General features: G+C 38.2%; 1 protein-coding gene and 1 non-coding gene across 2 annotated transcripts in view; one reads left to right on the top strand and one right to left on the bottom strand.

The window, feature by feature from the left end:
- SYCP1 (synaptonemal complex protein 1) overlaps positions 1-27,646 on the top strand; it is a 154,555-nt gene that overhangs the window by 51,738 nt on the left and 75,171 nt on the right. The window contains exon 20 of the mRNA XM_027535954.1: positions 6,670-6,730. Within this exon, the coding sequence (XP_027391755.1) occupies positions 6,670-6,730 (61 nt within the window). The remainder of the gene's footprint in view (positions 1-6,669; positions 6,731-27,646) is intronic.
- Positions 4,513-4,619, bottom strand: LOC113890584. The gene has a single exon (XR_003510546.1). It is a non-coding gene; the product is annotated as a U6 spliceosomal RNA (small nuclear RNA).

Genomic DNA, 27,646 nt, shown 5'->3' with positions numbered 1-27,646 from the left:
ATTCAATTTTCATGGCTAAAAGTGATAAATTTGTAGTTGTTTTGTGAATTTATGACCATTTAATTAGCTAATTCTAAAAACCTTATATTTCATATTTACAAAGCTTCATATCTACAATTGTGGAGAATTGGAAACATATATAAACATCTTTTTTCCCAGTTTGGGTAAAAACAATTATTTTTGTAAATTAAAATAAATCATGGATTGGCAATTGTTTTTCTAGAAATCTCTATAACTTTCTATAATCTTTATTATTAACTTTGAATATATTTGGTGCCTTTCTTTCATGGTTTTGCTTTTCTTCACTAATTGTTGATTCTTGATTACTCATCTAAGTGTTTGAGAATCCGTGTTTACTCACGTGTTTGTTACAGTCTGATTCTTTTGATTGTGGAAAGAGATGGGAGGTTCTGTAAGGAAGGGTGGGCTTTGTATTAAATAACTTGTCTTTTGGTTATAGAGGGGGCTTCCTGGTGGCTCAAATGGTAAAGAATCTGCCTGCAATGCAGGAGACCCGGGTTTGATCCCTGAGTTGGGAAGACCCTCTGGAGAAGGGAATGGCTACCAACTCCAGTATTCTTGCCTGGAGAATTCCATGGACAGACGAGCCTGGTGGGCTATAGTTCATGGAGTTGCAAAGAGTTGGAGATGACTGAATGACTAGCACTTTGGTTATAGGGAATGCTTATGTTGCTTAGAGTTTATGAGCTATTAGGCGTAGTATCATGTCCCTTTGGCTCTAATTCCCAGAATGCTTGATTTAACCTGAGGTGGACTGTGTGGCTGGGTATGTAGATACCTGGTATAGTTGTTCACATAGCCTGATTGAATTAATATGGGTTATCCCCCTTCACTCCCCAAGATTCTTCAACATTTGAGTTTGTTAATATTAGACTTCCTAGTATTGTTAATTTATATATATATATATATATATATATATATATATATATATATATGTATATATTTTCTTGATCAGTGGAGAAATAACTCGAGAAAGAATGAAGGGATGGAGCCAAAGCAAAAACAATACCCAGTTGTGGATGTGACTGGTGATAGAAGCAAGGTCCGATGCTGTAAAGAGCAGTATTGCATAGGAACCTGGAATGTCAGGTCCATGAATCAAGGCAAATTGGAAGTGGTCAAACAGGAGATGGCAAGAGTGAACGTCAATATTCTAGGAATCAGCGAACTAAAATGGACTGGAATGGGTGAATTTAACTCACCCATTTAACTCACCAGGATTTATTTTAATTTACAAAAATAATTGTTTTTACCCAAACTGGGAAAAAAGATGTTTATATATGTTTCCAATTCTCCATTGGAAACCATTATAACTACTACGGCACGAATCCCTTAGAAGAAATGGAGTAGCCATCATGGTCAACAAAAGAGTCTGAAATGCAGTACTTGGATGCAATCTCAAAAACGACAGAATGATCTCTGTTCGTTTCCAAGGCAAACCATTCAATATCACAGTAATCCAAGTCTATGCCCCAACCAGTAACGCTGGAGAAGCTGAAGTTGAACGGTTCTATGAAGACCTATGGGACCTTTTAGAACTAACATGCCCAAAAGATGTCCTTTTCATTATAGGGGACTGGAATGCAAAAGTAGGAAGTCAAGAAACACCTGGAGTAACAGGCAAATTTGGCCTTGGAATATGGAATGAAGCAGGGCAAAGGCTAATAGAGTTCTGCCAAGAGAACACACTGGTCATAGCGAACACCCTCTTCCAACAACACAAGAGAAGACTCTACACATGGACGTCACCAGATGGTCAACACCGAAATCAGATTGATTCTATTCTTTGCAGCCAAAGATGGAGAAGCTCTATACAGTCAACAAAAACAAGACCAGGAGCTGACTGTGGCTCAGCTCATGAGCTCCTTATTGCCAAATTCAGACTTAAATTGAAGAAAGTAGGGAAAACCACTAGACCATTCAGGTATGACCTAAATCAAATCCCTTGTGATTATACAGTGAAAGTGAGAAATAGGTTTAAGGGACTAGATCTGATATAGTGCCTGATGAATTATGGACGGAGGTTCGTGACATTGTACAGGAGACAGGGATCAAGACCATCCCCATAGAAAAGAAATGCAAAAAAGCAAAGTGGCTGTCTGGGGAGGCCTTACAAATAGCTGTAAAAAGAAGAGAAGTGAAAAGCAAAGGAGAAAAGGAAAGATATAAGCATCTGAATGCAGAGTTCCAAAGAATGGCAAGGAGAGATAAGAAAGCCTTCCTCAGCAATCAATGCAAAGAAATAGAGGACAACAACAGAATGGGAAAGACTAGAGATCTCTTCAAGAAAATTAGAGATACCAAGGGAACATTTTATGTGAAGATGGGCTTGATAAAGGACAGAAATGGTATGGACCTAACAGAAGCAGAAGATATTAAGAAGAGGTGGCAAGAATACACAGAAGAACTATACAAAAAAGATCTTCACGACCCAGATAATCACGGTGGTGTGATCACTCACCTAGAGCCAGACATCCTGGAATGTGAAGTCAAGTGGGCCTTAGAAAGCATCACTATGAACAAAGCTAGTAGAGGTGATGGAATTCCAGTTGAGCTATTTCAAATCCTGAAAGATGATGCTGTGAAAATGCTGCACTCAATATGCCAGCAAATTTGGAAAACTCAGCAGTGGCCACTGGACTGGAAAAGGTCAGTTTTCATTCCAATCCCAAAGAAAGGCAATGCCAAAGAATGCTCAAACTACCGCACAGTTGCACTCATCTCACGCTAGTAAAGTAATGCTCAAAATTCTCCAAGCCAGGCCTCAGCAATACGTGAACCGTGAACTTCCAGATGTTCAAGCTGGTTTTAGAAAAGGCAGAGGAACCAGAGATCAAATTGCCAACATCTGCTGGATCATAGAAAAAGCAAGAGAGTTCCAGAAAAACATCTATTTCTGCTTTATTGACTATGCCAAAGCTTTTGACTGTGTGGATCACAGTAACCTGTGGAAAATTCTTCAAGAATTGGGAATACCAGACCACCTGACCTGCCTCTTGAGAGACCTATATGCAGGTCAGGAAGCAACAGTTAGAACTGCACATGGAACAACAGACTGGTTCCAAATAGGAAAAGGAGTACGTCAAGGCTGTATATATTGTCACCCTGCTTATTTAACTTATATGCAGAGTACATCATGAGAAACACCAGGCTGGAAGAAGCACAAGCTGGAATCAAGATTGCTGGGAGAAATATCAGTAACCTCAGATACGCAGATGATACCACCCTTATGGCAGAAAGTGAAGAGGAACTAAAAAGCCTCTTGATGAAAGTGAAAGAGGAGAGTGAAAAAGTTGGCTTAAAGCTCAACATTCAGAAGACAAAAATCATGGCATCTGGTCCCATCACTTCATGGGAAATAGATGGGGAAACAGTGAAAACAGTGTCAGACTTTATTTTTTGGGGCTTCAATATCACTGCAAGATGGTGACTGCAGCCATGAAATTAAAAGATGCTTACTCCTTGGAAGAAAAGTTATGACCAACCTAGATAGCATATTCAAAAGCAGAGATATTACTTTGCCAACAAAGGTCCGTCTAGTCAAGGCTATGGTTTTTCCAGTGGTCATGTATGGATGTGAGAGTTGGACTGTGAAGAAGGCTGAGTGCTGAAGAATTGATGCTTTTGAACTGTGGTGTTGGAGAAGACTCTTGTGAGTCCCTTGGACTGCAAGGAGATCCAACCGTCCATTCTAAAGGAGATCAGCCCTGGGTGTTCTTTGGAAGGAATGATGCTAAAGCTGAAACTCCAGTACTTTGGCCACCTCATGCGAAGAGTTGACTCATTGGAAAAGACCCTGATGCTGGGAGGGATCAGGGGCAGGAGGAGAAGGGGACGACAGAGGATGAGATGGCTGGATGGCATCACCGACTCGATGGACATGAGTTTGAGTGAACTCTGGGCGTTGGTGATGGACAGGGAGGCCTTGCGTGCTGCGATTCATGGGGTCGCAGAGTCGGACACGACTGAGTGTTGAACTGAACTGATTTTCTTTTGCACTTTTTATTTTGTATTAGTGTATAGCTCATTATTTCCCAACATATGTTGAATCTGCCTACAGTGCAGGCAGTTCAATGCAATATTGAATCTGCCTGCAATGCAGGAGACCCTGGTTCAGTCCCTGGTTTTGGAAGGTCCCCTGGAGAAGGGCTAGGCTACCCACTCCAGTATTCTTAGACTTCCCTTGTGTCTCAGCTGTTAAAGCATCCTCTTACAATACAGGAGACCTGGTTTCGATCCCTGGGTTAGGATGATCCCCTGGAGAAGGGACAGGCTACCCACTCCAGTATGCTCACTCCAGTATTCTGGCCTGAAGGATTCCATGGACTGTATAGTCCATAGGGTCGCAAGGAGTCGGACACGACTGAGGGACTTTCACATAGCTGATTAACAATACTATGATAGTTTCAGGTGAATAACGAAGGGTTTCAGCAATATATATACATGTATCCATTCTCCCCTAATCCCCCTCCCATCCAGGTTGCCACATAAAAAAATATGGAACGCTTCACAAATTTGCATATTATCCTTACTCCTTAGCCATGCTAACCTTTCCTATGTCATTCTAATTTTGGTATAGGTGCTGCTGAAGCGAGCACTATATATATAATTTATGGGATTGGAAGTGAGTGGACACATGCTTAGTCCACAATCATTGAGTTTTAAAAAATTAACCATTTTACCTAAAATGAATCTTTGTGGTTAAATAAGTTTTGCATATGACAGGTTTTTTTCTTTTAGACTCTATATTGGCATTTCATATTTTGTTGATTTTTCTTAGAGACTTTGGGCAGTTATTACAAGTTCCTTGTTTGTTTTTAATGTACAGAGTCTGGGAAATTTTCAGTCAATCTGTTATGTCTCCAGTAATTAATAACTCTTCAGAGTGAGAAAGGACAGTGTTTCAGGTATAATAAAATTTTAAGTGACAACTAGTAGGCTGCAGTCCATGGGGTCGCGGAGAGTCGGACACGACTAAGCAACTTCACTTTCACTTTTCACTTTCATGCATTGGAGAAGGAAATGGCAACCCACTCCAGTGTTCTTGCCTGGAGAATCCCAGGGACGGAGGTGCCTAGTATAGTAGGCTTCCGTCTATGGGGTCACACAGAGTCGGACACAACTGAAGTGACTTAGCAACAGCAAGACATCATTTGGGAATTTTATAGATATTTTTTAAAATGTAAGAAAGAAAAAACAGGGGGTTTGAACTGGGAAGACTTTTTAATTCATTACCTTAATGCTGAATTCATGGAAATATAAAGGGAAAAGCATTCTGAATTATTATGTAGGGTGACAAGAAGGAAGGGTGTTGGTAAAGAAAACAAGAGTAAGAGTTAAGGAAACAGAAAATCTTAAGACTGCCAGGTCTTGAAAATTGAAGGGAGACAAGTAGAGAGTGGCTAAGAGTGTCAAATGCTGAAAGCTCCACAATGATAAGGACTGAGAATTTCACCACAAAATGGGTGTTCGTGATCTTTGAGATCATAATTTATTAATGAAGGTGAGCTTTACTTTTGCATGGGATTAAGAAAGAAATGTAGATAGATAACAAATGGGAATTTGGCTACAAAACAAAACAAGAAATTTAACAATAGTATGAAAAAGACAAACGTCAATCATACTTTTTTATTTTGTATTCAAATAGGTATTTAGATAGGATATGGGGAAACTGAAGATTCTGCTACAGAGTCAATATATGTTGGTAATATAGCAACTGAAGTCTTACAGGAGATGGAAATGTTGAGATCCAGAACAGTGGTCAGAGTTAGCTTGAGAAAAGTGAATTAATTCTCCTTTTAAATTTTATTGAAAGGCCACATGTTTAGATAATAGTGAGTTGAAGGTACAGGCACGGGCTTTGTGACTTCATTTTATATAGATCCATTGCTTAGTTTGTTTAATGAACTTTGGGCTCATTTAGTTGTGAAATTAGGAAAAGGCAGTGGCAACCCACTCCAGTACTCTTGCCTGGAAAATCCCATGGGTACAGGAGCCAGGTAGGCTGCAGTCCATGGGGTCTCACAGAGTTGGACACGACTGAAGTGACTCAGCAGTTGTGGAAGTAATTTTATGGAAATGGTACTACTAATATATGTCCATTATTATTTTGCATCTGATCCGTTTGCACTTCCTCAATGCTTTACTGTGCTCCAACTGTATTATTTAATTAATTGATGCTTTTGAACTGTGGTGTTGGAGAAGAATCTTGAGAGTTCCTTGGACTGCAGGGAGATCCAACCAGTCAGTCCCTAAAGGAAATCAGTCCTGAATATTCATTGGAAGGGCTGATGCTGAAGCTGAAACTCCAATACTTTGGCCACCTGATGTGAAGAACTGACTAATTGGAAAAGACCCTGGTGCTAGGAAAGATTGAAGTCAGGAGAAGGGAACAACAGAGGATGCCGACTCAATAGACATGAGTTTGAGTAAGCTCCGGGAGTTGGTGATGCACAGGGAAGCCTGGAGTGCTGCAGTTCTTGGGGACACAACTGAGTGACCAAAGTGAACTGACTGAATTGTATTAATTCATCTCTTTTGGTTTTTCCTTTTCAAGTGCTATTCGTACTTCTTGTCTCTCCTTTGCTATTTTTTAAATCTACTGTTAACACATTTAAATTCTTTTGCCTTTTTTTTTTTTTTTTTTAGAAGAGATGACCAAGCTTAAAAATAACAAAGAAGTAGAACTTGAAGAATTGAAAAAATCTTGGTAAGTATATAGGTTCTCTTATTTCTATGTAGCAGTTATTTTTCAAAATAGTATTAAATCCAATGACTTAGACTCTCATAGAGTTTTATGGTAGCTTTTTCAGCTAAAATATTTTCTAAAATTATATTTGGTTTTAGCAAAACCACATTTCTATCTCTATCAATTTTTATAGTACATTTTGATAACTGTCTTGGTGAAAGTATTTATATTATTTAAGAGTGTGTTGATAGTACCTTTAAGTGAGATCAAATGTGTATATTCTGTAGCTGATTGTAAATTTGGTATGCCTTTGTTACCTTTGAGACACAAAGCTGCAATTTTGAGAAAGATATATATGATATATATTCAGTACCTATGTTTAGTGTTCAGGTAGAATCATATTTATTTAATGAATTTCTTAGGATAAGGGCTTCATTGTGGTTTAATTGATTATAATGTGTAGATCATGGGTTGGTAAACTTTTTGTAAAGGACTAGATAGTAAATATTTTAGGCTTTGTGGCTATATAGAGAATGTTAATTTTCTCCTTCCCCTCCTTTTTTTCTTCATTTTTAACAATCTTATAAAAACATAGGAAACATTCTTTTTTTAATTTTTTAAATTTAATTAATTTATTTTAATTGGAGGCTAATTACTTTACAATAGTGTATTGATTTTGCCATGCATTGACATGAATCTGCCACGGGTGTACACGTGTTCCCCTTCCTGAAGCCCCCCCCCACCTCCCTCCCCGTATCATCCCTCTGGGTCATCCCAGTACACCAGCCCTGAGCATCCTGTATCATGCATTGAACCGGACTGGCGATTCGAGGAAAGATTCTTAATTCAAGGGCCTGCGAAAGAAGATTGTGGGCTGACTTTGTCTTGGAGGCTGTAGTTAGCCACCTTTGCTTACAGAAGACAATATTGTTTATGATTACAGATACTTGATTTTGGGTTTAACCTGTCACATCTCTACCTGATTTTGCAACTCCTAATTCTTCTATCTCTTGGGAAGCACTGTTTCCAAATGCTTATCCTTTCTTCAGCAAATTGCTTTCATTATTTTTGCAAATAATATTTGCATTTCTTTCAAATTTGATAATATAAACTTATACTTCAAGTCTCAGCTTAAATATTAATTTTTTAGAAATCTTTCTTGACATTCTTAACTAGTTTAGATCTCCATGTTGTTGTTTAGTTGCCAAGTTGTCCCCGACTCTTCGCAACCCCAAAGACTACAGCATGCCAGGCTTCCCTGTCCCTCACCATCTCCTGGAGTTTGCCCAAGTTCATATCCATTGAATTAGTGATGCCATCCAACCATCTCATCCTCTATATTCCTCATCTCTTTCTGCTTTCAATCTTTCCCAGCATGAGTCTTTTCCAATGAGTTAGCTCGTTGAATCAGGTGGCCAAAGTGTTGGAGCTTCAGCTTCACCATCAGTCCTTCCAATGAGTATTTCAATGAGTATAGCAGTCTGAATTTTTCCTTTTATAGCACTTACCACAAATGAAATTTATTTTGGTATAATTATTTACAGCTTTATTTGCCCTTTAGAGTCTTCTTTACGTAGTACAGTAGATGTTACATAGTAGGTGGTCAGCAGATAAAACAGTGGAATGCTCCAATAAGAGCTCAGCACCCATGTCTTGGTTGCCCTGTAACCTCAGTACTTAGCACAAGTGAATGACACTTTGTAAGCATTTTACAAATACTTTTACATTCCCACATGGACAAGGTTTGGTATAGGGCTTTGTTCTATTTGAGCAGCTATAGACATAGTTTGGGGCTCCCCTGATGGCTCAATTGGTAAAGAATCTGCGTGCAATGCAGGAGACCCAGGTTCAGTTCCTGGGTGGGGAAGATCCCTTGGAGAAGGAAATGGCAACCTACTCCAGTATTCTTGCTTGGAGAATCCCCATGGATGGAGGAGTCTAGTGGGCTACAGTCCATGGGATTGCAAAGAGTTGGACCTGACTGAGCTCCTAATCTTGTTTTTGTTGACTGTATGGAGTTTCTCCATCTTTGGCTGCAAAGAATTATAATCAGTCTGAATTTGGTGTTGACTATCTGGTGATGTCCATGTGTAGAGTTGTCTCTTGCATTTTTGGAAGAGGGTGTTTGCTATGACCAGTGCGTTCTCTTGGCAAAATTCTGTTAGCCTTTGCCGTGCTTCATTTTGTACTCCAAGGCCAAACTTGCCTGTTACTCCAGGTATCTCTCGACGTCCTACTTCTGCATTCCAGCCCCCTGTGATGAAAAGGATATCTTTTTTGGGTGTCAGTTCTAGAAGGATTTGTAGGTCTTCATAGAACTGATCAACTTCAGTTTCTTTGGCATCAGTGGTTGGGGTATAGACTTGAATTACTCTGATGTTGAATGGTTTGCCTTGAAAACAAACAGATCATTCTGTCATTTTTGAGATTGTACCCAAATACTGCATTTCATACTCTTTTGTTGACTATAAGGTCTACTCCATTTCTTCTAATGGATTGTTGCCCACAGTAGTAGTTATAATGGTCATCTGAATTAAATTCTCCCTTTCTTTCTATTTTAGTTTACTGATTCCTATAGTGTTGATGTTCACTCTTGCCATCTGCTTGACCACATCCAATTTACACTGATTCATGGGCCTAACATTCTAGGATATGATGCAATACTGCTCTTTACACTATTGGACTTTACTTTCATCACCAGACACATCCATAGGTGAATGTCATTTCCACCTTGGCCCAGCCACTTCATTCTTTCTGGAGCTATTAGTAATTGCCCTCTGCTCTAACCCAGTAGCACATTGGACATCTTCTGATCTGAGGGGGAGGGGCTTATCTTCTTGTGTAGTATCTTTTTGCGTTTTCATACTGTCCATGGGGTTTTCTAGGCAAAAACACTGGAGCTGGTTGACATTTCTCTCCTCAGGGGATGACTTTTTTGTCAGAACTCTTTACTGTGGCCCGTCTGTTTTGGGTCACCCTGCACAGCATGGCTCATAGCTCCTTTGAGTTATGGAAGTCCCTTCGCCAAGACAAGGCTGTGATCATGAAATAATCACACTTAAATTCAAACATTCAAAGGTAATAATACAATGGTGTCAAGGACAATAAAGGGTTAGTTCACAGTGTAATTAGATATGAACAATTTAGGGGCTTCCCAAGTGACTCTCTGGTAAAGAATCTGTCTGCCAGTGCAGGAGGGCACAGGACACGTGAATTCAATCTTGAGTCCAGAAGATCCCCTGGAGGAGGAAATGGCAACCCATTCCAGTATTCTTGCTTGGAAAATCCCATGGACAGAGAAGCCTGATAGATTCACAAAGAGTTGGACATGACTGAGTGACTGAGCACAAACTATTTCGAGAATTTAGGAGAGGCTTTTTTGAAAAAGTAAAGATTGAATTGAAATCCAGAGAAGGACAAGAAGTATTTATCAGGTATGGAGAAATTTTATATACAAAGATCCTTTGATAGGAAGGAGTACGGTGGATACAACATGGAATGAAAGGAAGAGTGTGGTGCAAAATGAGGCTAGAGAGGTGTAGGAGCCTAGTAATTTATGGCGTTTTAAATCATATCAGCAGAATTTTTATTTATTCTAATTGTAATGAGAAGCTGTAAAGAATTTAAGCAGAGAATGGCTTGGTCAGATTTGCATTTTGAAAGGCTCATTTGGTTTGCAGTACAGAGAACAGAATATATTAAGTTAGAACAGTTATAAAGAGACAGACAGACATAGGATTCAGAGAAGAGAACTTAGGCTGGGAGATGGTGGTGGTAGTGAGGAATAAATGGATGGTTTTGAGAGATATTTAAGATTTAAACACTTTAGATTGATGTAGAGTTATAATACCATTTGTTGAAAAGACTCTTCTTTTTCTTTGTGTATGTATTTACTGTTTGTTTATTTTTGTCATACCAAGCGGCTTGTGGGATCTTATTTTCCCAACCAGGGATTGAACCCACGTTCTTGGCAGTATGGAGTGCTAACCACTAGACTTCCAGGGAATTCCCAAGACTCTCCTTTTTGTGTTGAGTTTCTTTTGCATGTTTATTAAAAAAATTGACTATATATGTGCAGGTCTATTCTGGGGCTATTTCTGTTTCATTGATTTTTATGGTTTAGCCATTCACTAGTGTTTGGCTTACTGTAGCTTTTTATAGTGAGTCTTAGATTTGGGTAGTGTGATTTCTCCAGCTTTATTATTCTTTTGAATTTTTTTTTTTGGATGTAGTCTGATTACATTGAAACTGTTACTCTAAAGTCTGTCCTTGGAGCAAGTGCACACACATGTGCACAAGCACACACATGATTCTTACTACCTTACATACACGTACATCATCCAGCTGAATGAATCCCTTTTATCTTGCCTTCTATCATTTTCCTTCTTTACTTCCCTTCTTCACCATCACCCTTCCATCAGACACTGCCTCAGCCTAGCTATTGCCACCCATTTCACCTGAATCCCATCCTTATTTCTCTTTTTCCCCAAGGCAGACTCCTGGGTTATAGGGGTAAGGGGGAAATGACTCTGAAATTACCCTGTGTATATAAATTATATTTTAAAAATTGAATTGTGCTTTATTTTTATTCCAGTTTTCTTGAGATTTGTCACACAACAATATATAAGTTTCAGGGGTACAAAATAATGATTTGACTTACATACATCAGAATACATTTACATCTATCATCTCAGACAAATACAGATTAAAGAGATATAAAAAACATTATCCTTGTGATGAAAACTCTCAAGATTTATTCTCTTAACAGCTCACATATATAAGATATAGCAGTTTTAATTATATTGTATATTACATCCCTAATACTATTTATTTTGTAACTGAAAGTTTGTGCCTTTTGACAGCTTCATCCAACCTATCATCCCCTCTTGTATCCCCCACTTCAGTTCAGTTCATTTCAGTCTCTCAGTCATGTCCGACTCTTTGTGACCCCATGAATCGCAGCATACCAGGCCTCCCTGTCCATCACCATGTCCCAGAGTTCACTCAGACTCACGTCCATCGAGTCAGTGATGCCATCCAGCCATCTCATCCTCTGTCGTCCCCTTCTCCTCCTGCCCCCAATCCCTCCCAGCATCACAGTCTTTTCCAATGAGTCAACTCTTTGCATGAGGTGGCCAAAGTACTGGAGTTTCAGCTTCAGCATCATTCCCTCCAAAGAAATCCCAGGGCTGATCTCCTTTAGAATGGACTGGTTGGATCTTCTTGCAGTCCAAGGGACTCTCAAGAGTCCTCTCCAACACCACAGTTCAAAAGCATCAATTCTTCGGCGCTCAGCTTTCTTCACAATCCACCTCTCGCATCCATACATGACAACTGGAAAAACCATAGCCTTGACTAGATGGACCTTTGTTGGCAAAGTAATGTCTCTGCTTTTCAATAAGCTATCTAGGTTGGTCATAACTTTCCTTCCAAGGAGTAAGCGTCTTTTAATTTCATAGCTGCAGTCACCATCTGCAGTGATTTTGGAGCCCCCAAAATACAGTCTGACACTGTTTCCACTGTTACACCATCTATTTCCCATTAAGTGATGGGACCAGATGCCATGATCTTCGTTTTCTGAATGTTGAGCTTTAAGCCAACTTTTTCACTCTCCACTTTGACTTTCATCAAGAGGCTTTTTAGTTCCTCTTCACTTTCTGCCATAAGGGTGGTGTCATCTGCATATCTGAGGTGATTGATATTTCTCCCGGCTATTTTTTTAAAATATGAATTTGTTTATTTTAATTGGAGGTTAATTACTTTACAGTATTGTATTGGTTCTGCCATACATCAACATGAATCTGCCCCAGGTGTACACGTGTTCCCCATCCTGAATCCCTCTTCCTCTTCCCTCCCCATACCATCCCTCTGGGTCATCTCAGTGCACCAGCCCCAAGCATCCAGTATCATGCATCGAACCTGGACTGGCAGTTTGTTTCATATATGATATTATACATGTTTCAATGCCATTCTCCCAAATCATCCCACCCTCTCTCTCTCCCACAGAGTCCAAAAGACTGTTCTATACATCTGTGTCTCTTTTGCTGTGTTGCATACAGGGTTATCATTACCATCTTTCTAAATTCCATATATTTGCTTTAGTATACTGTATTGGTGTTTTCCTTTCTGGGTTACTTCACTCTGTATAATAGGCTACAGTTTCATCCACCTCATTAGAACTGATTCAAATGTATTCTTTTTAATGGCTGAGTAACACTCCATTGTGTATATGTACCACAGCTTTCTTATCCATTCTTCTGCTGATGGACATCTAGGTTGCTTCCAAGTCCTGGCTATTATAAACAGTGCTGCGATGAACACTGGAGTACACGTGTCTCTTTCAATTCTGGTTTCCTCGGTGTGTATGCCCAGCAGTGGGCTTGCTGGGTCATATGGCAGTTCTATTTCCAGTTTTTTAAGGAATCTCCATACTGTTCTCTATAGTGGCTGTACCAGTTTGCATTCCCACCAATAGTGTAAGAGGGTTCCCTTTTCTCCACATCCTCTCCAGGATTTATTGCTTGTAGACTTTTGGATCACAGCCATTCTGACTGGCGTGAAATGGTACCTCATTGTGGTTTTGATGTGCATTTCTCTGATAATGAGTGATATTGAGCATCTTTTCTTGTGTTTGTTAGCCATCTGTATGTCTTCTTTGGAGAAATGTCTATTTAATTCTTTGGCCCATTTTTGATTGGGTCGTTTATTTTTCTGGAATTGAGCTGCAGGATTTGCTTGTATATTTTTGAGATTAGTTGTTTGTCAGTTGCTTCATTTGCTCTTATTTTCTCCCCTTCTGAAGGCTGTCTTTTCACCTTGCTTATAGTTTCTTTTGTTATGCAGAAGCTTTTAATTTTAATTAGGTCCCATTTGTTTATTTTTCTTTTATTTCCAGTATTCTGGGAGGTGAGTCATAGAGGATCCTGCTGTGATGTATGTCGGAGAGTGTTTTGCCTGTGTTCTCTAAGAGTTTTATAGTTTCTGGTCTTTTGTTTAGATCTTTACTCCATTTTGAGTTTATTTTTGTGTATGGTGTTAGAAAGTGGTCTAGTTTCATTCTTTTACAAGTGGTTGACCAGTTTTCCCAGCACCACTTGTTAAAGAGATTGTCTTTTCTCCATTGTATATTCTTGCCTCCTTTGTCAAAGATAAGGTGTCCATAGGTGCGTGGGTTTATCTCTGGGCTTTCTATTTTGTTCCATTGATCTATATTTCTGTCTTTGTGCCAGTACCATACTGTCTTGATGACTGTGGCTTTGTAGTAGAGCCTGAAGTCAGGCAGGTTGATTCCTCCAGTTCCATTCTTCTTTCTGAAGATTGCTTTGGCTATTTGAGTTTTTTTGTATTTCCATACAAATTGTGAAATTATTTGTTCTAGCTCTGTGAAGAATACCGTTGGTAGCTTGATAGGGATTGCATTGAATCTGTAGATTGCTTTGGGTAGTATACTCATTTTCACTATATTGATTCTTCCGATCCATCAACATGGTATATTTCTCCATCTATTAGTGTCCTCTTTGATTTCTTTCATCAGTGTTTTATAGTTTTCTATATATAGGTCTTTAGTTTCTTTAGGTAGATATATTCCTAAGTATTTTATTCTTTCCATTGCAATGGTGAATGGAATTGTTTCCTTAATTTCTCTTTCTCTTTCCTCATTATTAGTGTATAGGAATGCAAGGGATTTCTGTGTGTTGATTTTATATCCTGCAACTTTACTATATTCATTGATTAGCTCTAGTAATTTTCTGGTGGAGTCTTTAGGGTTTTCTATGTAGAGGATCATGTCATCTGCAAACAGTGAGAGTTTTACTTCTTCTCCAATTTGGATTCCTTTTATTTCTTTTTCTGCTCTGATTGCTGTGGCCAATACTTCCAAAGCTATGTTGAATAGTAGTGGTGAGAGTGGGCACCCTTGTCTTGTTCCTGACTTTTTAGGGGAAATGCTTTCAGTTTGTCACCATTGAGGATAATGTTTGCTGTGGGTTTGTCATATATAGCTTTTATTATGTTGAGGTATGTTCCTTCTATTCCTGCTTTCTGGAGAGTTTAATCATAAATGGATGTTGAATTTTATCAAAGGCTTTCTCTGCATCTATTGAGATAATCATATGCCTTTTATTTTTCTATTTGTTAATGCGGTGTATTACATTGATTTGTAGATATTGAAGAATTCTTGCATCCCTGGGATAAAGCCCACTTGGTCATGGTGTATGATCTTTTTAATGTGTTGTTGGATTCTGATTGCTGGATTTTATTAAGGATTTTTGCATCTATGTTCATCAGTGATATTGGCCTGTAGTTTTCTTTTTTTGTGGCATCTTTGTCAGGTTTTGGTATTAGGGTGATGGTGGCCTCATAGAATGAGTTTGGAAGTTTACCTTCCTCTGCAATTTTCTGTAAGAGTTTGAGTAGGATAGGTGTCAGCTCTTCTCTAAATTTTTGGTAGAATTCAGCTGTGAAGCCGTCTGGACCTGGGCTTTTATTTGCTGGAGGATTTCTGATTACAGTTTCAATTTCTGTGCTTGTGATGGGTCTGTTAAGATTTTCTATTTCTTCCTGGTCCAGTTTTGGAAAGTTGTACTTTTTAAGAATTTGTCCATTTCTTCCACGTTGTCCATTTTACTGGCATATCATTGTTGATAATAGTCTCTTATGATCCTTTGTATTTCTTTGTTGTCTGTTGTGATCTCTCCATTTTCATTTCTAATTTTATTGATTTGATTTTTCTCCCTTTGTTTCTTGATGAGTCTGGCTAGTGGTTTGTCAATTTTATTTATCCTTTCAAAGAACTAGCTTTTGGTTTTGTTGATTTTGGCTGTGGTCTCCTTTGTTTCTTTTGCATTTATTTCTGCCCTAATTTTTAAGATTTCTTTCCTTCTACTAACCCTGGGGTTCTTCATTTCTTCCTTTTCTAGTTGCTTAGGTGTAGAGTTAGGTTGTTTGTTTGACTATTTTCTTGTTTCTTGAGGTATGCCTGTATTGCTATGAACTTTCCCCTTAGCACTGCTTTTACAGTGTCCCATAGGTTTTGGGTTGTTGTGTTTTCATTTTCATTAGTTTCTATACATATTTTGATTTCTTTTTTGATTTTTTCTGTGATTTGTTGGTTATTCAGCAGTGTGTTGTTCATCCTCCATATGTTGGAATTTTTAATATTTTTCTCCTGTAATTGAGATCTAATCTTACTGCATTTGGTCAGAAAAGATGCTTGGAATGATTTCTATTTTTTTGAATTTACCAAGGCTAGATTTATGGCCCAGGATATGATCTATCCTGGATAAGATTTCGTTTGCGCTTGAGAAAAAGATGAAATTCATTGTTTTTGGGTGAAATGTCCTATAGATATCAATTAGGTCTAATTGGTCTATTGTAGCATTTAAAGTTTGTGTTTGTTTGTTAATTTTCTGTTTAGTTGATCTGTCCATAGGTGTGAGTGGGGTATTAAAGTCTCCCACTATTATTGTGTTATTGTTAATTTCCCCTTTCATACTTGTTAGCATTTGTCTTACATATTGTGGTGCTCCTATGTTGGGTGCATATATATTTATAATTGTTGTATCTTCTTCTTGGATTGATCCTTTGATCATTATGTAGTGTCCTCCTTTGTCTCTTTTCACAGCCTTTGTTTTAAAGTCTATTTTATCTGATATGAGTATTGCTACTCCTGCTTTCTTTTGGTCCCTATTTGCATGGAATATCTTTATCCAGCCCTTCACTTTCAGTCTATATGTGTCCCCTGTTTTGAGGTGGGTCTCTTGTAGACAACATATATAGGGGTCTTGTTTTTGTATCCATTCAGCCAGTCTTTGTCTTTTGGTTGGGGCATTCAACCCATTTATGTTTAAGGTAATTATTGATAAGTATGATCCCGTTGCCATTTACTTTATTATTTTGGGTTTGAGCTTATACACCGTTTTTGTGTCTCCTGTCTAGAGAATATCCTTCAGCATTTGTTGGAGAGCTGGTTTGGTGGTGCTGAATTCTCTCAGCTTTTGCTTGTCTGTAAAGCTTTTGATTTCTCCTTCATATTTGAATGAGATCCTTGCTGGGTACAGTAATCTGGGCTGTAGGTTATTTTCTTTCATCACTTTAAGTATGTCTTGCCATTCCCTCCTAACCTGAAGAGTTTCTATTGAAAAATCAGCTGTTATCCTTATGGGAATCCCCTTGTGTGTTATTTGTTGTTTTTCCCTTGCTGCTTTTAATATTTGTTCTTTGTGTTTGATCTTTGTTAATTTGATTAATATATGTCTTGGGGTGTTTTGCCTTTGGTTTATCCTGTTTGGGACTCTCTGGGTTTCTTGGACTTGGGTGATTATTTCCTTCCCCATTTTAGGAAAGTTTTCAACTATTATCTCCTCAAGTATTTTCTCATGGTCTTTCTTTTTGTCTTCTTCTTCTGGGACTCCTATGATTCGAATGTTGGAGCGTTTAACATTGTCCTGGAGGTCTCTGAGATTGTCCTCATTTCTTTTAATTCGTTTTTCTTTTTTCCTCTCTGATTCATTTATTTCTCCCATTCTATCTTCTAATTCACTAATCCTATCTTCTGCCTCTGTTATTCTACTATTTGTTGCCTCCAGAGTGTTTTTGATCTCATTTACTGCATTATTCATTATATATTGATTCTTTTTTATTTTTTGTAGGTCCTTGTTAAACCTTTCTTGCATCTTCTCAATCCTTGTCCCCAGGCTATTTATCTGTGATTCCATTTTGATTTCAAGATTTTGGATCATTTTCACTATCATTATTTGGAATTCTTTATCAGGTAGATTCCCCATCTCTTCCTTTACCTGCTGGGTATTCCTCTGTCTCTTCATCTTGTTTATATTGCTGAGTTTGGGGCATCCTTTCTGAATTCTGGCAGTTTGTGGAGTTCTCTTTATTGTGGAGTTTCCTCACTGTGGGTGGGGTTGTACAGTGGCTTGTCAAGGTTTCCTGGTTAGGGAAGCTTGTGTTGGTGTTCTGATGGGTGGAGCTGGATTTCTTCTCTCTCCTTTCAAAGACAATGGGCTGCTTTTCTGGGTGCCTGATATCCTATGCCGGCATTCAGAAGTTATTTTGTGGAATTTACTCAGTGTTTAAATGTTCTTTTGATGAATTTGTGGGGGAGAAAGTGGTCTCCGCCATCTTAGGACCGCCTCCTCCCGGCAATCTTGATTCCAGCTTGTGCTTCCTCCAGTCCAGTGTTTCTCATGATGTACTCTGCATATAAGTTATATAAGCAGGCTGACAATATACAGCCTTGACGTACTCCTTTTCCCATTTGGAACCAGTCTGTTGTTCCATGTCCAGTTCTAACTGTTGCTTCCTGACCTGCATATAGGTTTCTCAAGAGGCCGGTCAGGTGGTCTGGTATTCCCATGTCTTGAAAAATTTTCCACAGTTTATTGTGATCCACACAAAGGCTTTGCCATAGTCAATAAAGCAGAAATAGATGTTTTTCTGGAACTTTCTTACTTTTTCTATGATCCAGCGGATGTTGGCAATTTGATCTCTGGTTCCTCTGCCTTTTCTAAAACCAGCTAGAACATCTGGAAGTTCACTGTTCACATATTGCTGAAGCCTGGTTGGAGAATTTTGAGCATTACTTTACTAGCGTGTGAGATGAGTGCAATTGTGCAGTAGTTTGAGGATTCTTTGGCATTGCCTTTCTTTGGGATTCTAGGTCTTCCCTGGTGGCTCAGAGGTTAAAGCGTCTGCCTGCAATGTGGGAGACCTGGGTTCAATCTCTGTGTTGGGAAGATCCCCTGGAGAAGAAAATGGCAATGCACTGCAGTAGTCTTGCCTGGAGAATTCCATGGATGGAGGAGCCTCCAGGCTTCGGTCCATGGGGTAGCAAAGAGTCGGACACGACTGAGCGACTTCACTTTCACTTTCTTTGGGATTGGAATGAAAACTGATCTTTTCCAGTCCTGTGGCCAGTGCTGTTTTCCAAATTTTCTGGCATATTGAGTGCAGCATTTTCACAGCATCATCTTTTAGGATTTGAAATAGCTCAACTGGGATTCCGTCACCTCCACTAGCTTTGTTCGTAGTGATGCTTTCTAAGGCCCACTTGACTTCACATTCCAGGATGTCTGGCTCTAGGTCAGTGATCACACCATCGTGATTATCTGGTCATGAAGATCTTTTTTATATAGTTCTTCTGTGTATTCCTGCCACCTCTTCTTAATATCTTCTGCTTCTTTTAGGTCCATACCATTTCTGTCCTGTATTCAGCCCATCTTTGCATGAAATGTTCCCTTGTTATCTCTAAGTTTGTTGAAGAGATCTCTAGTCTTTTCCATTCTGTTGTTGTCCTCTATTTCTTTGCATTGATCGTTGAGGAAGGCTTTCTTATCTCTCCTTGCTATTCTTTGGAACTCTGCATTTAGATGCTTATATCTTTCCTTTTCTCCATTGCTTTTCACTTCTTTTCACAGCTATTTTTAGGCCTCCTCATACAGCCATTTTGCTTTTTTGCATTTGTTTTCCATGGGGATGGTCTTGATCCCTGTCTCCTGTACAATGTCATGAACTTCTGTCCATAATTCTTCAGGTGCTCTATCAGACGTTGTCCCTTAAATCTATTTCTCACTTCCACTGTATAATCATAAGGGATTTGATTTAGGTCATTTCTGAATGGTCTAGTGGTTTTCCCTACTTTCTTCAATTTAAGTCTGAATTTGGCAATAAGGAGTTCATGAGCTGAGCCACAGTCAGCTCCTGGTCTTGTTTTTGTTGACTGTATAGAGCTTCTCCATCTTTGGCTGTAAAGAATAGAATCAATCTGATTTTGGTGTTGACCATCTGGTGACGTCCGTGTGTAGAGTCTTCTCTTGTGTTGTTGGAAGAGGGTGTTCGCTATGACCAGTGCGTTCTCTTGGCAGAACTCTATTAGCCTTTGCCCTGCTTCATTCCATATTCCAAGGCCAAATATGCCTGTTACTCCAGGTGTTTCTTGACTTCCTACTTTTGCATTCCAGTCCCTATAATGAAAAGGACATCTTTTGTGCGTGTTAGTTCTAAAAGGTCCCATAGGTCTTCATAGAACCGTTCAACTTCAGCTTCTCCAGCGTTACTGGTTGGGGCATAGACTTGGATTACTGTGATATTGAATGGTTTGCCTTGGAAAAGAACAGAGATCATTCTGTCGTTTTTGAGATTGCATCCAAGTGTTGCATTTCAGACTCTTGTTGACCATGATGGCTACTCCATTTCTTCTAAGGGATTCCTGCCCACAGTAGTACATATAATGGTCATCTGAGTTAAATTCACCCATTCCAGTCCATATTAGTTTGCTGATTTCTAGAATTTCGACGTTCACTCTTGCCATCTCCTGTTTGACCACTTCCAATTTTCCTTGATTCATGGACCTGACATTCCAGGTTCCTATGCAATATTGCTCTTTACAGCATTGCACCTTGCTTCTGTCACCAGTCATATCCACAACTGGGTATTGTTTTTGCTTTGGCTCCATCCCTTCATTCTTTCTGGAGTTATTTCTCCACTGATCTCCAGTAGCATATTGGGCACCTACTCACCTGGGGAGTTCCTCTTTCAGTATCCTATCATTTTGTCTTTTCATACTGTTCTTGGGGTTCTCAAGGCAAGAATTCTGAAGTGGTTTGCCATTCCCTTTTCCAGTGGACACAATTCCATAACCATAAATCTGATCTCTTTTTTAAGAGTTTATTTTTGAAGTATAAATGACCTATAACACTATGTTAGTTCCTTTCACACACCAGTGATTTTATATTTATAAACCTTTCAAAATGATGACTGTGATAAGTCTAGTTACAACATGTCACCACACAAAGATATTACATGGGTATTGACTATATTATCTTTCCATGTTGTGCTAGTGGTAAAGAACTGCCTGCTGGTGTAGGAGACATAAGAGATACAGGTTTGATCCCTAGGTTATAAAGATCCATTGGAGGAGGAAATCCAGTTTTCTTGCCTGGAGAATCCCATGGACAGAGGAGCCTGGTGGGGTATAGTCCATAGGGTTGCAAAGAGTCAGACACAACTGAAGCTACTTAGCATTTATTCTCCACATTGTACATTTCATACCTGTGACTCATTTATTTGCCACTGGAAGTTTGTACCTCTTAGTCTCCCTTGCCTATTTCTTTCAGACCCTTAAATCTGTAATCCATTTTGAATTTATTTTTGTGCATGGTGTGAGTGAGTAATCCAGTTTATTTATTTATTTTTTTTTCTAATTTTATTTTATTTTTAAACTTTACATAATTGTATTAGTTTTGTCAAATATCATAATGAATCCGCCACAGGTATACATGTGTTCCCCATCCCGAACCCTCCTCCCTCCTCCCTCCCCATACCATCCCTCTGGGCCGTCCAGTGCACCAGCCCCAAGCATCCAGCATCGTGCATCGAACCTGGACTGGCAACTCGTTTCCTACATGATATTTTACATGTTTCAATGCCATTCTCCCAAATCTTCCCACCCTCTCCCTCTCCCACAGAGTCCATAATTCTTTCACATGTAGCTGTCCAGTGTTCCCCATGCCATTTATGAAAGAGGCGGTCTTCTTTCCATTGTATTTCATTTCTCTTTTGTTGTGCATTAATTATGTTATAGTATGGTGGAAAGTGCCATTGGTATTTTGATAGGAATGCAATGAATCTGTAGATTGCCTTAGGTAGTATGGTCATTTTAACATTAATTTTTGAGTCCATGAACATAGTGTATCTTTTTATCTTTTTTTTGGTTGGTTTCCATTTCTTTCATTAGTGACTTATAGTTTTTCAAGTAGAGATTTTTTTTCTTCTTACAATTTTTCCTGGGTATTTTATTCTCTTTGATGTGATTGTAAATGGGGTTGTTTTCTTATTTTTTCCTTCAGATAGTTTGTTGTTAGTCCATAGAAATGTAACAGATTTCTGTGTATTAATTTTGTACCTCCAACTTTACTGAAATCTATGAGTTCTAGTAGGTTCTTGGTGTTGTTTTTTAGCATTTCCTGTTTATGGTATCATGTTATCTACAAACAATGACAGTTCTATTTCTTCCTTTGTAATTTGGATTCCTTTTATTTCTTTTCCTTTTATGATAGATGTGGCTAGGATTTTCAATTCTATGTTAGAAGTGGTGATAGTGGGCATCCTTGTCTTATTGCTGATCTCAAAAGCAATACTTTTAGCTTTTGATCATTGAGTGTGATATTAGCTTGTGGGCTTGTTATATATGGTCTTTGTTATGCTGAGGTATGTTCTGTGTATACTCACTTTCTGGATAGTTTTTAGCATAAATGGATATTGAATTTGTCAAAAACTTTTTCTACATCTATTGAGATGATCATATGATTCTTAATCTTCAATTGGTTAATGTGACGTATCACATTGATTTGCAGATATTGAGCCATCCTGGTATCTTTGGGATAAATCCCACTTGATCATGGTGTATTTAATGTATTATTGAACCTTGTTGCTGTTCAGTTGCTCAGTTGTGTCTGACTCTTTCTGTCTCCATGGACTGTAGCATGCCAGGCTTCCCTGTCCTTCACCATCTCCCGGATCTTGTTCAAACTCATGTCTATTGAGTCGGTGATACCATTCAACCATCTCATCCTCTGTCATCCCCTTCTCCTCCTGGCTTCAATCTTACCCAGCCTTAGGGTCTTTTCTAATGACTTGGCTCTTCACTTCAGGTGGCCAAAGTATTGGAGCTTCAGCTTCAGCATCAGTCCTTGCAATGAATATTCAGGATCGATTTCCTTTAGGATTGACTGTTTTGATCTTCTTGCAGTCCAAGGGACTCTCAAGAGTCTTCTCCAACACCACAGTTCAAAAGCATCAATTCTTTGGTGCTCAGCCTTCTTTGTGGTCCAGCTCTCACATCCATATGTGACTACTGGAAAAACCATAGCTTTGACTATATAGACTTGGTTTGATAATATTTTGCTGAGGATTTTTGTATCTAATTTCATCAATGCTATTGGCCTTTAATCTTCTGTTTTTGTGACTTCTTTGTCTGGTTTTGTAAATAGGGTAATACTGGCCTGGCAGAATTAGTTTGGAATAGTTCCTCCCTTTGCAGTTTTTTAGACTAGTTTGAGAAGGACAGGTTTAATTTCCCTTTAAATGTTTGGTAGAATTCATCTATGAAGCCATCTAATCCTAGACTTTTGTTTGTTGGAAATTTTTAAAATTAATAATTCAGTTTCATTACTGGTAATTGGTTGGTTTATACTTTCTATGTCTACCTGGTTTATGTTTAGAAAATTGTACATTTTTAAGGAATTTGTCATTTTCTTCTAGGATATCCATTTAATTGGCATTAAATTGTTCATAGTAATCTTTCATGATCCCTTGTATTTCTGTGGTATTGGTTGTATTTCTTTTTTATTTCTGATTTTGTTGATTTGGGCCCTCTTTTTCTCTTGATGAACCTCCTAAAGTTTATCAGCTTTATCTTTTCACATAACCAGCTCATGGTTTTGTTGATCTTTCTATTGTTGCTTTAGTCTTTCTTTAAAAATTTAGCTCTGATTTTTATGATTTTCTTTCTTCTAGTGACTTTTCTGCTTCCTTTGAGTGTTGGTTAGGTTATTTGAGTTTTTTTGTTGTTGTTTCCTGTGAGGTAGACTTGTATCACTGGAGAAGGCAATGGCACCCCACTCCAGTACTCTTGTCTGGAAAATCCCATGGATGGAGGAGCCTGGAAGGCTGCAGTCCATGGGGTTGCTGAGGGTTGGACACGACTGAGCGACTTCCCTTTCACTTTTCACTTTCATGCATTGGAGAAGGAAATGGCAACCCACTCCAGTGTTCTTGCCTGGAGAATCCCAGGGATGGCGGAGCCTGGTGGGCTGCCGTCTATGGGATCACACAGAGTTGGACACGACTGAAATGACCTAGCAGTAGACTTGTATCACAATAAACTGCCATCTTAGAACTGAGTTTGCTGCATCTCTTAGATTTTTTGGATTGTTGTTTTTTCATTTTTATTTGTCACCATGTATTTTATGTTTTCAGTGATCCATTGGTTGTTGGTAGCATATTGTTTAGTCTCCACATGTTTGAGAATTTTTTTCCTTTGTAGTTTTTTTCTTTGTAGTTGATTTCTAGACTCATAGTGTGGTCAGAAAAGATGCTTGATATGAATTGAATTTTCTTAAATTTACTGATAATTTTTGTGGCCCAGCATGTGGTCTATCTTGGAAAATGTTCCATATATACTTTAAAGGAAAGTATATTCTACTGATTTTGGATGGGATGTTCTTTATAAATATGTTAAGTTCATTTGGTTGAATGTGTCATTTAAGGCCATTGGTTTTTTGTCTGGATAATCTGTCTATTGATGTAAATGGGGTTTTAATGTTCCCTGTTATTGTGTTACTGTCAACTGCCCACTTTATGTCTGTGAATTTGTAGTATGTATTTAGATACTTCTATATTGGGTACATATATATTTATAATTATTGCATCATCTTTTTGATTAATCCCTTGGTCATCATGTAATGTCCTTTGTCTTTTGTAAGAGTCTTTGTTTGATGTAAGTGTTGTTACCCTGGCTTACTTTTGATTTAAATTTGCATGGAATACTTTTTTCCATCCCCTCACTTTTAGTTGTGTCTTTAGATCTGAGGTAAGTCTCTTATAGGAAGTGTATGTGTGTGTGTGTGTGTGTGTGTGTGTGTATATATATATATAAAATATGTATGTATATATATATATCTTTTTTTATGTTCACTCAGATACTCTTTGTCTTTTGTTCGGAGAATTTAGTCCCTTAGTCCATTTCACTTAAAGTGATGATTATTAGGTATGTTCTTATTGACATTTAAAATATATTTTTTTGTTTTTTTCAAAGTTAAACAGGTTTATTTTTGTAAAACCTATCAGAGCTTTCTTTTTTGTTGTTGTTGAAGTATAGTTGATTTTATAGATTGTGCTACTTTGAGGTGTACAGCAAAGTGATTAGTTTTTTTCAGATTATATTCCATTGTAGGTTATTATAAGATATTGAATATAATTCCACGTGCTATACAGTATATCCTGTTGATTATCTGTTTTGTTTGTAGTAGCTTGTATTTGTTAACCTCCTACCCCTAATTTGTCTCTCCCACTTCCTTCTCCTCTATGGTAACTCTGTTTGCTTTCTACATTTGTGAGAATGTTTCTGTCTTGTATATACATTCATTTGTATTATTTTTTAAAGGCCACATATAAGTCATATGATATTTGTAGTTCTCTGACTTTTTTACTAAGGTCCATTCATATTGCAGCAGATGGCAGTATTTCATTCTTTTTTATGGCTGAGTAGTGTGTGTGTGTGTGTGTGTGTGTGTGTGTGTGTAGACATCTCTTAATCCAATCATCTATTGATGGGCACTTGAGTTGCTTCTGGGTTTCCTTGGCTGTTGTAAATAGGGTGGCTGTAAAGGTTGGAGTGCATATATCTTTTTGAGTTTGTGTTTTAGTTTTTTTGGATATGTGCCCAGAGTGGAATTGCTTCAACATTTGGTAACTTTTAGTTTTTAAAGGAACCTCCATACTGTTTTGCATAGTGGCTGCCTCAGTTTATTCCCACCAAAGGTGTACCAGGGTTCTCTTTTCTCTACATCCTTTCCAACATTTGTTATTTGTAGACTTTTTGGTGACAGCTATTCTCATAGTTGTGAGGTGATATTTAGTTGTGTTTTTGATTTGCATTTCCCTAGTAATAAGTTATGTTGAGCATTTTTTCATGTGCCTGTTAGCCATTTGGACACATTCTTTGGAAAAATGATTATACAGGTCTTCTGTCCATTTTATGATTTGACTGGTATGATATTGTGTTCTATGAGCTGTCTTTATCTTTTGAATATTAACGTATTGTCAGTCTATCATTTGCAAATACTTTCTTCTATTTTGTAGGTTGTCTTTTTGTTTACTAGATGGTTTCTTTTCCTATGCAAAAGCTTTTAAGTTTACTTGGGTTTCATCTATTTATTTTTGCTTTTTTTGCCTTAGGGGCTGATCCAAGAAAATATTACTTATGATTTATGTCAAAAAGTATCCTGCCTATGTTTTCCTCTAGGAATTTTATAGTTTCTAGTCTTACATTTAGGTTTTAATCCATTTTGCATTATTTTTATATATGGTGTTAGAGAATATTTCGAACTTCATTATTTCACATGTAGTTGTCCAGTTTTCCCAGCACCAAAGAGACTGCCTTTTCTCTTTTGACCCTTTTATTGTAGCTTAATTGACAATAGGTGTGTGGATCTATTTCTGAGTTCCCTATTTTGTTTCATTCATCTGTGTGTCTAGTTTTGTGCCAGTACCATACTGTTTTGATTACTTAGCTTTGTAATATCATCTGAAGTCATTGAGGATGTACCTCCAGCTTTGTTCTTTTTTTTTGCCCCCAGGATTTCTTGACAACTCATGGTCTTTTGTGGCTCTCTATATATTCTAGGATTACTTGTTTTAGTTCTGTAAAAAATGTAATGGGTATTTTGATAGGGATTGTATTAAATCTGTAGATTGCATTGGATGATATGGTCATATTAATAACAATAATTCTTCCAATCTAAAAAGCATTTCTTTTTTTTAAAGTATTTTTAATTGGAGGATAATTGCTTTATAATTTTGTGTTGGTTTCTATTGTACAACAATGTGAATCAGCCATAAATATACATATATTCCCTCCCTCTTGAATCTCCCTCCTGCCCTTCCCGTTCCACCTCTGTATGTTGTCAAAAATCACTGGGCTGAGCTCCCTGTATTACACAGCAGCTTCCTATTACACATGGTAATGTATATATTTCAGTGTTACTCTCTCAATTTGTCCCATTGTCTCCTTCTTCTGATGTGTCCACGGGTTCATTCTTTATGTCTGTGTCTCCATCACTGCCCTACACATAGGTTCATCAGTACCATTTTCTAGATTCCATATATATGTGTTAATATTTATTTTTCTCTTTCTGACTTACTTCACTCTGTATAAAGGCTCTAGGTTCATCCATCTCAGTTCAACTGACTGAAATTCATTCCTTTTTATGACTGAGTAATATTCCATTGTATATATACCACAATTTCTTTATCCATACTTCTGTCGATGGACATCTAGGTTGCTTCCATGTCCTGGCTATTGTAAATAGTGCTGCAGTGAACATGGGGGTACATGTGTCTTTCTGAATTATGAGTCTACGAGGATATCTGCCCAGTAGTGGGATTTCTGGGTCATGTGGTATTAATAGTTATATTTCTAGGTTTTTAAGGAATCTCCATACTGTTTTTCATAGTGGCTGTGCTGCTGCTGCTAAGTCACTTCAATCATGTCCGACTCTGTGTGACCCCATAGACGGCAGCCCACCAGGCTCCCCCGTCGCTGGGATTCTCCAGGCAAGAACACTGGAGTGGGTTGCTATTTCCTTCTCCAATGGATGAAAGTGAAAAGTGAAAGGGAAGTCACTCAGTCATGTCTGACTCTTTGTGGCCCCATGGACTGCAGCCCACCAGGCTCCTCCATCCATGGGATTTTCCAGGCAAGAGTACTGGAGTGGGGTGCCATTGCCTTCTCCCTCATAATGGCTGTATCAATTTATATTTCCACCAACAGTGTAAGAGGGTTCTCTTTTCTCCACATCCTCTGTAGCATTTATTGTTTTTAGAATTTGATGATGATGACCATTCTGACTGCTGTGTGGTAACACCTCATTGTGGTTTTGATTTGATTTTCTCTAACAATGAAGCAAAAAGCAAAGGAGAAAAGGAAAGATAAAAACATCTGAATGCAGAGTTCCAAAGAATAGCAAGAAGAGATAAGAAAGCCTTCTTCAGCGATCAGTGCAAAGAAATAGAGGAAAACAACAGAATGGGAAAGACTAGGGATCTCTTCAAGAAAATCAGACATACCAAAGGAACATTTCATGCAAAGATGAGCTCGATAAAGGACAGAAATGGTATGGACCTAACAGAAGCAGACGATATTAA

Source organism: Bos indicus x Bos taurus, chromosome 3 (assembly GCF_003369695.1).
Source record: "Bos indicus x Bos taurus breed Angus x Brahman F1 hybrid chromosome 3, Bos_hybrid_MaternalHap_v2.0, whole genome shotgun sequence".
In the NCBI taxonomy this organism is placed as follows: Eukaryota; Metazoa; Chordata; class Mammalia; order Artiodactyla; family Bovidae; genus Bos; species Bos indicus x Bos taurus.
The sequence above is the reverse complement of the archived record's forward strand: the minus strand, read 5'-3'. Positions and strand labels throughout refer to the sequence as shown.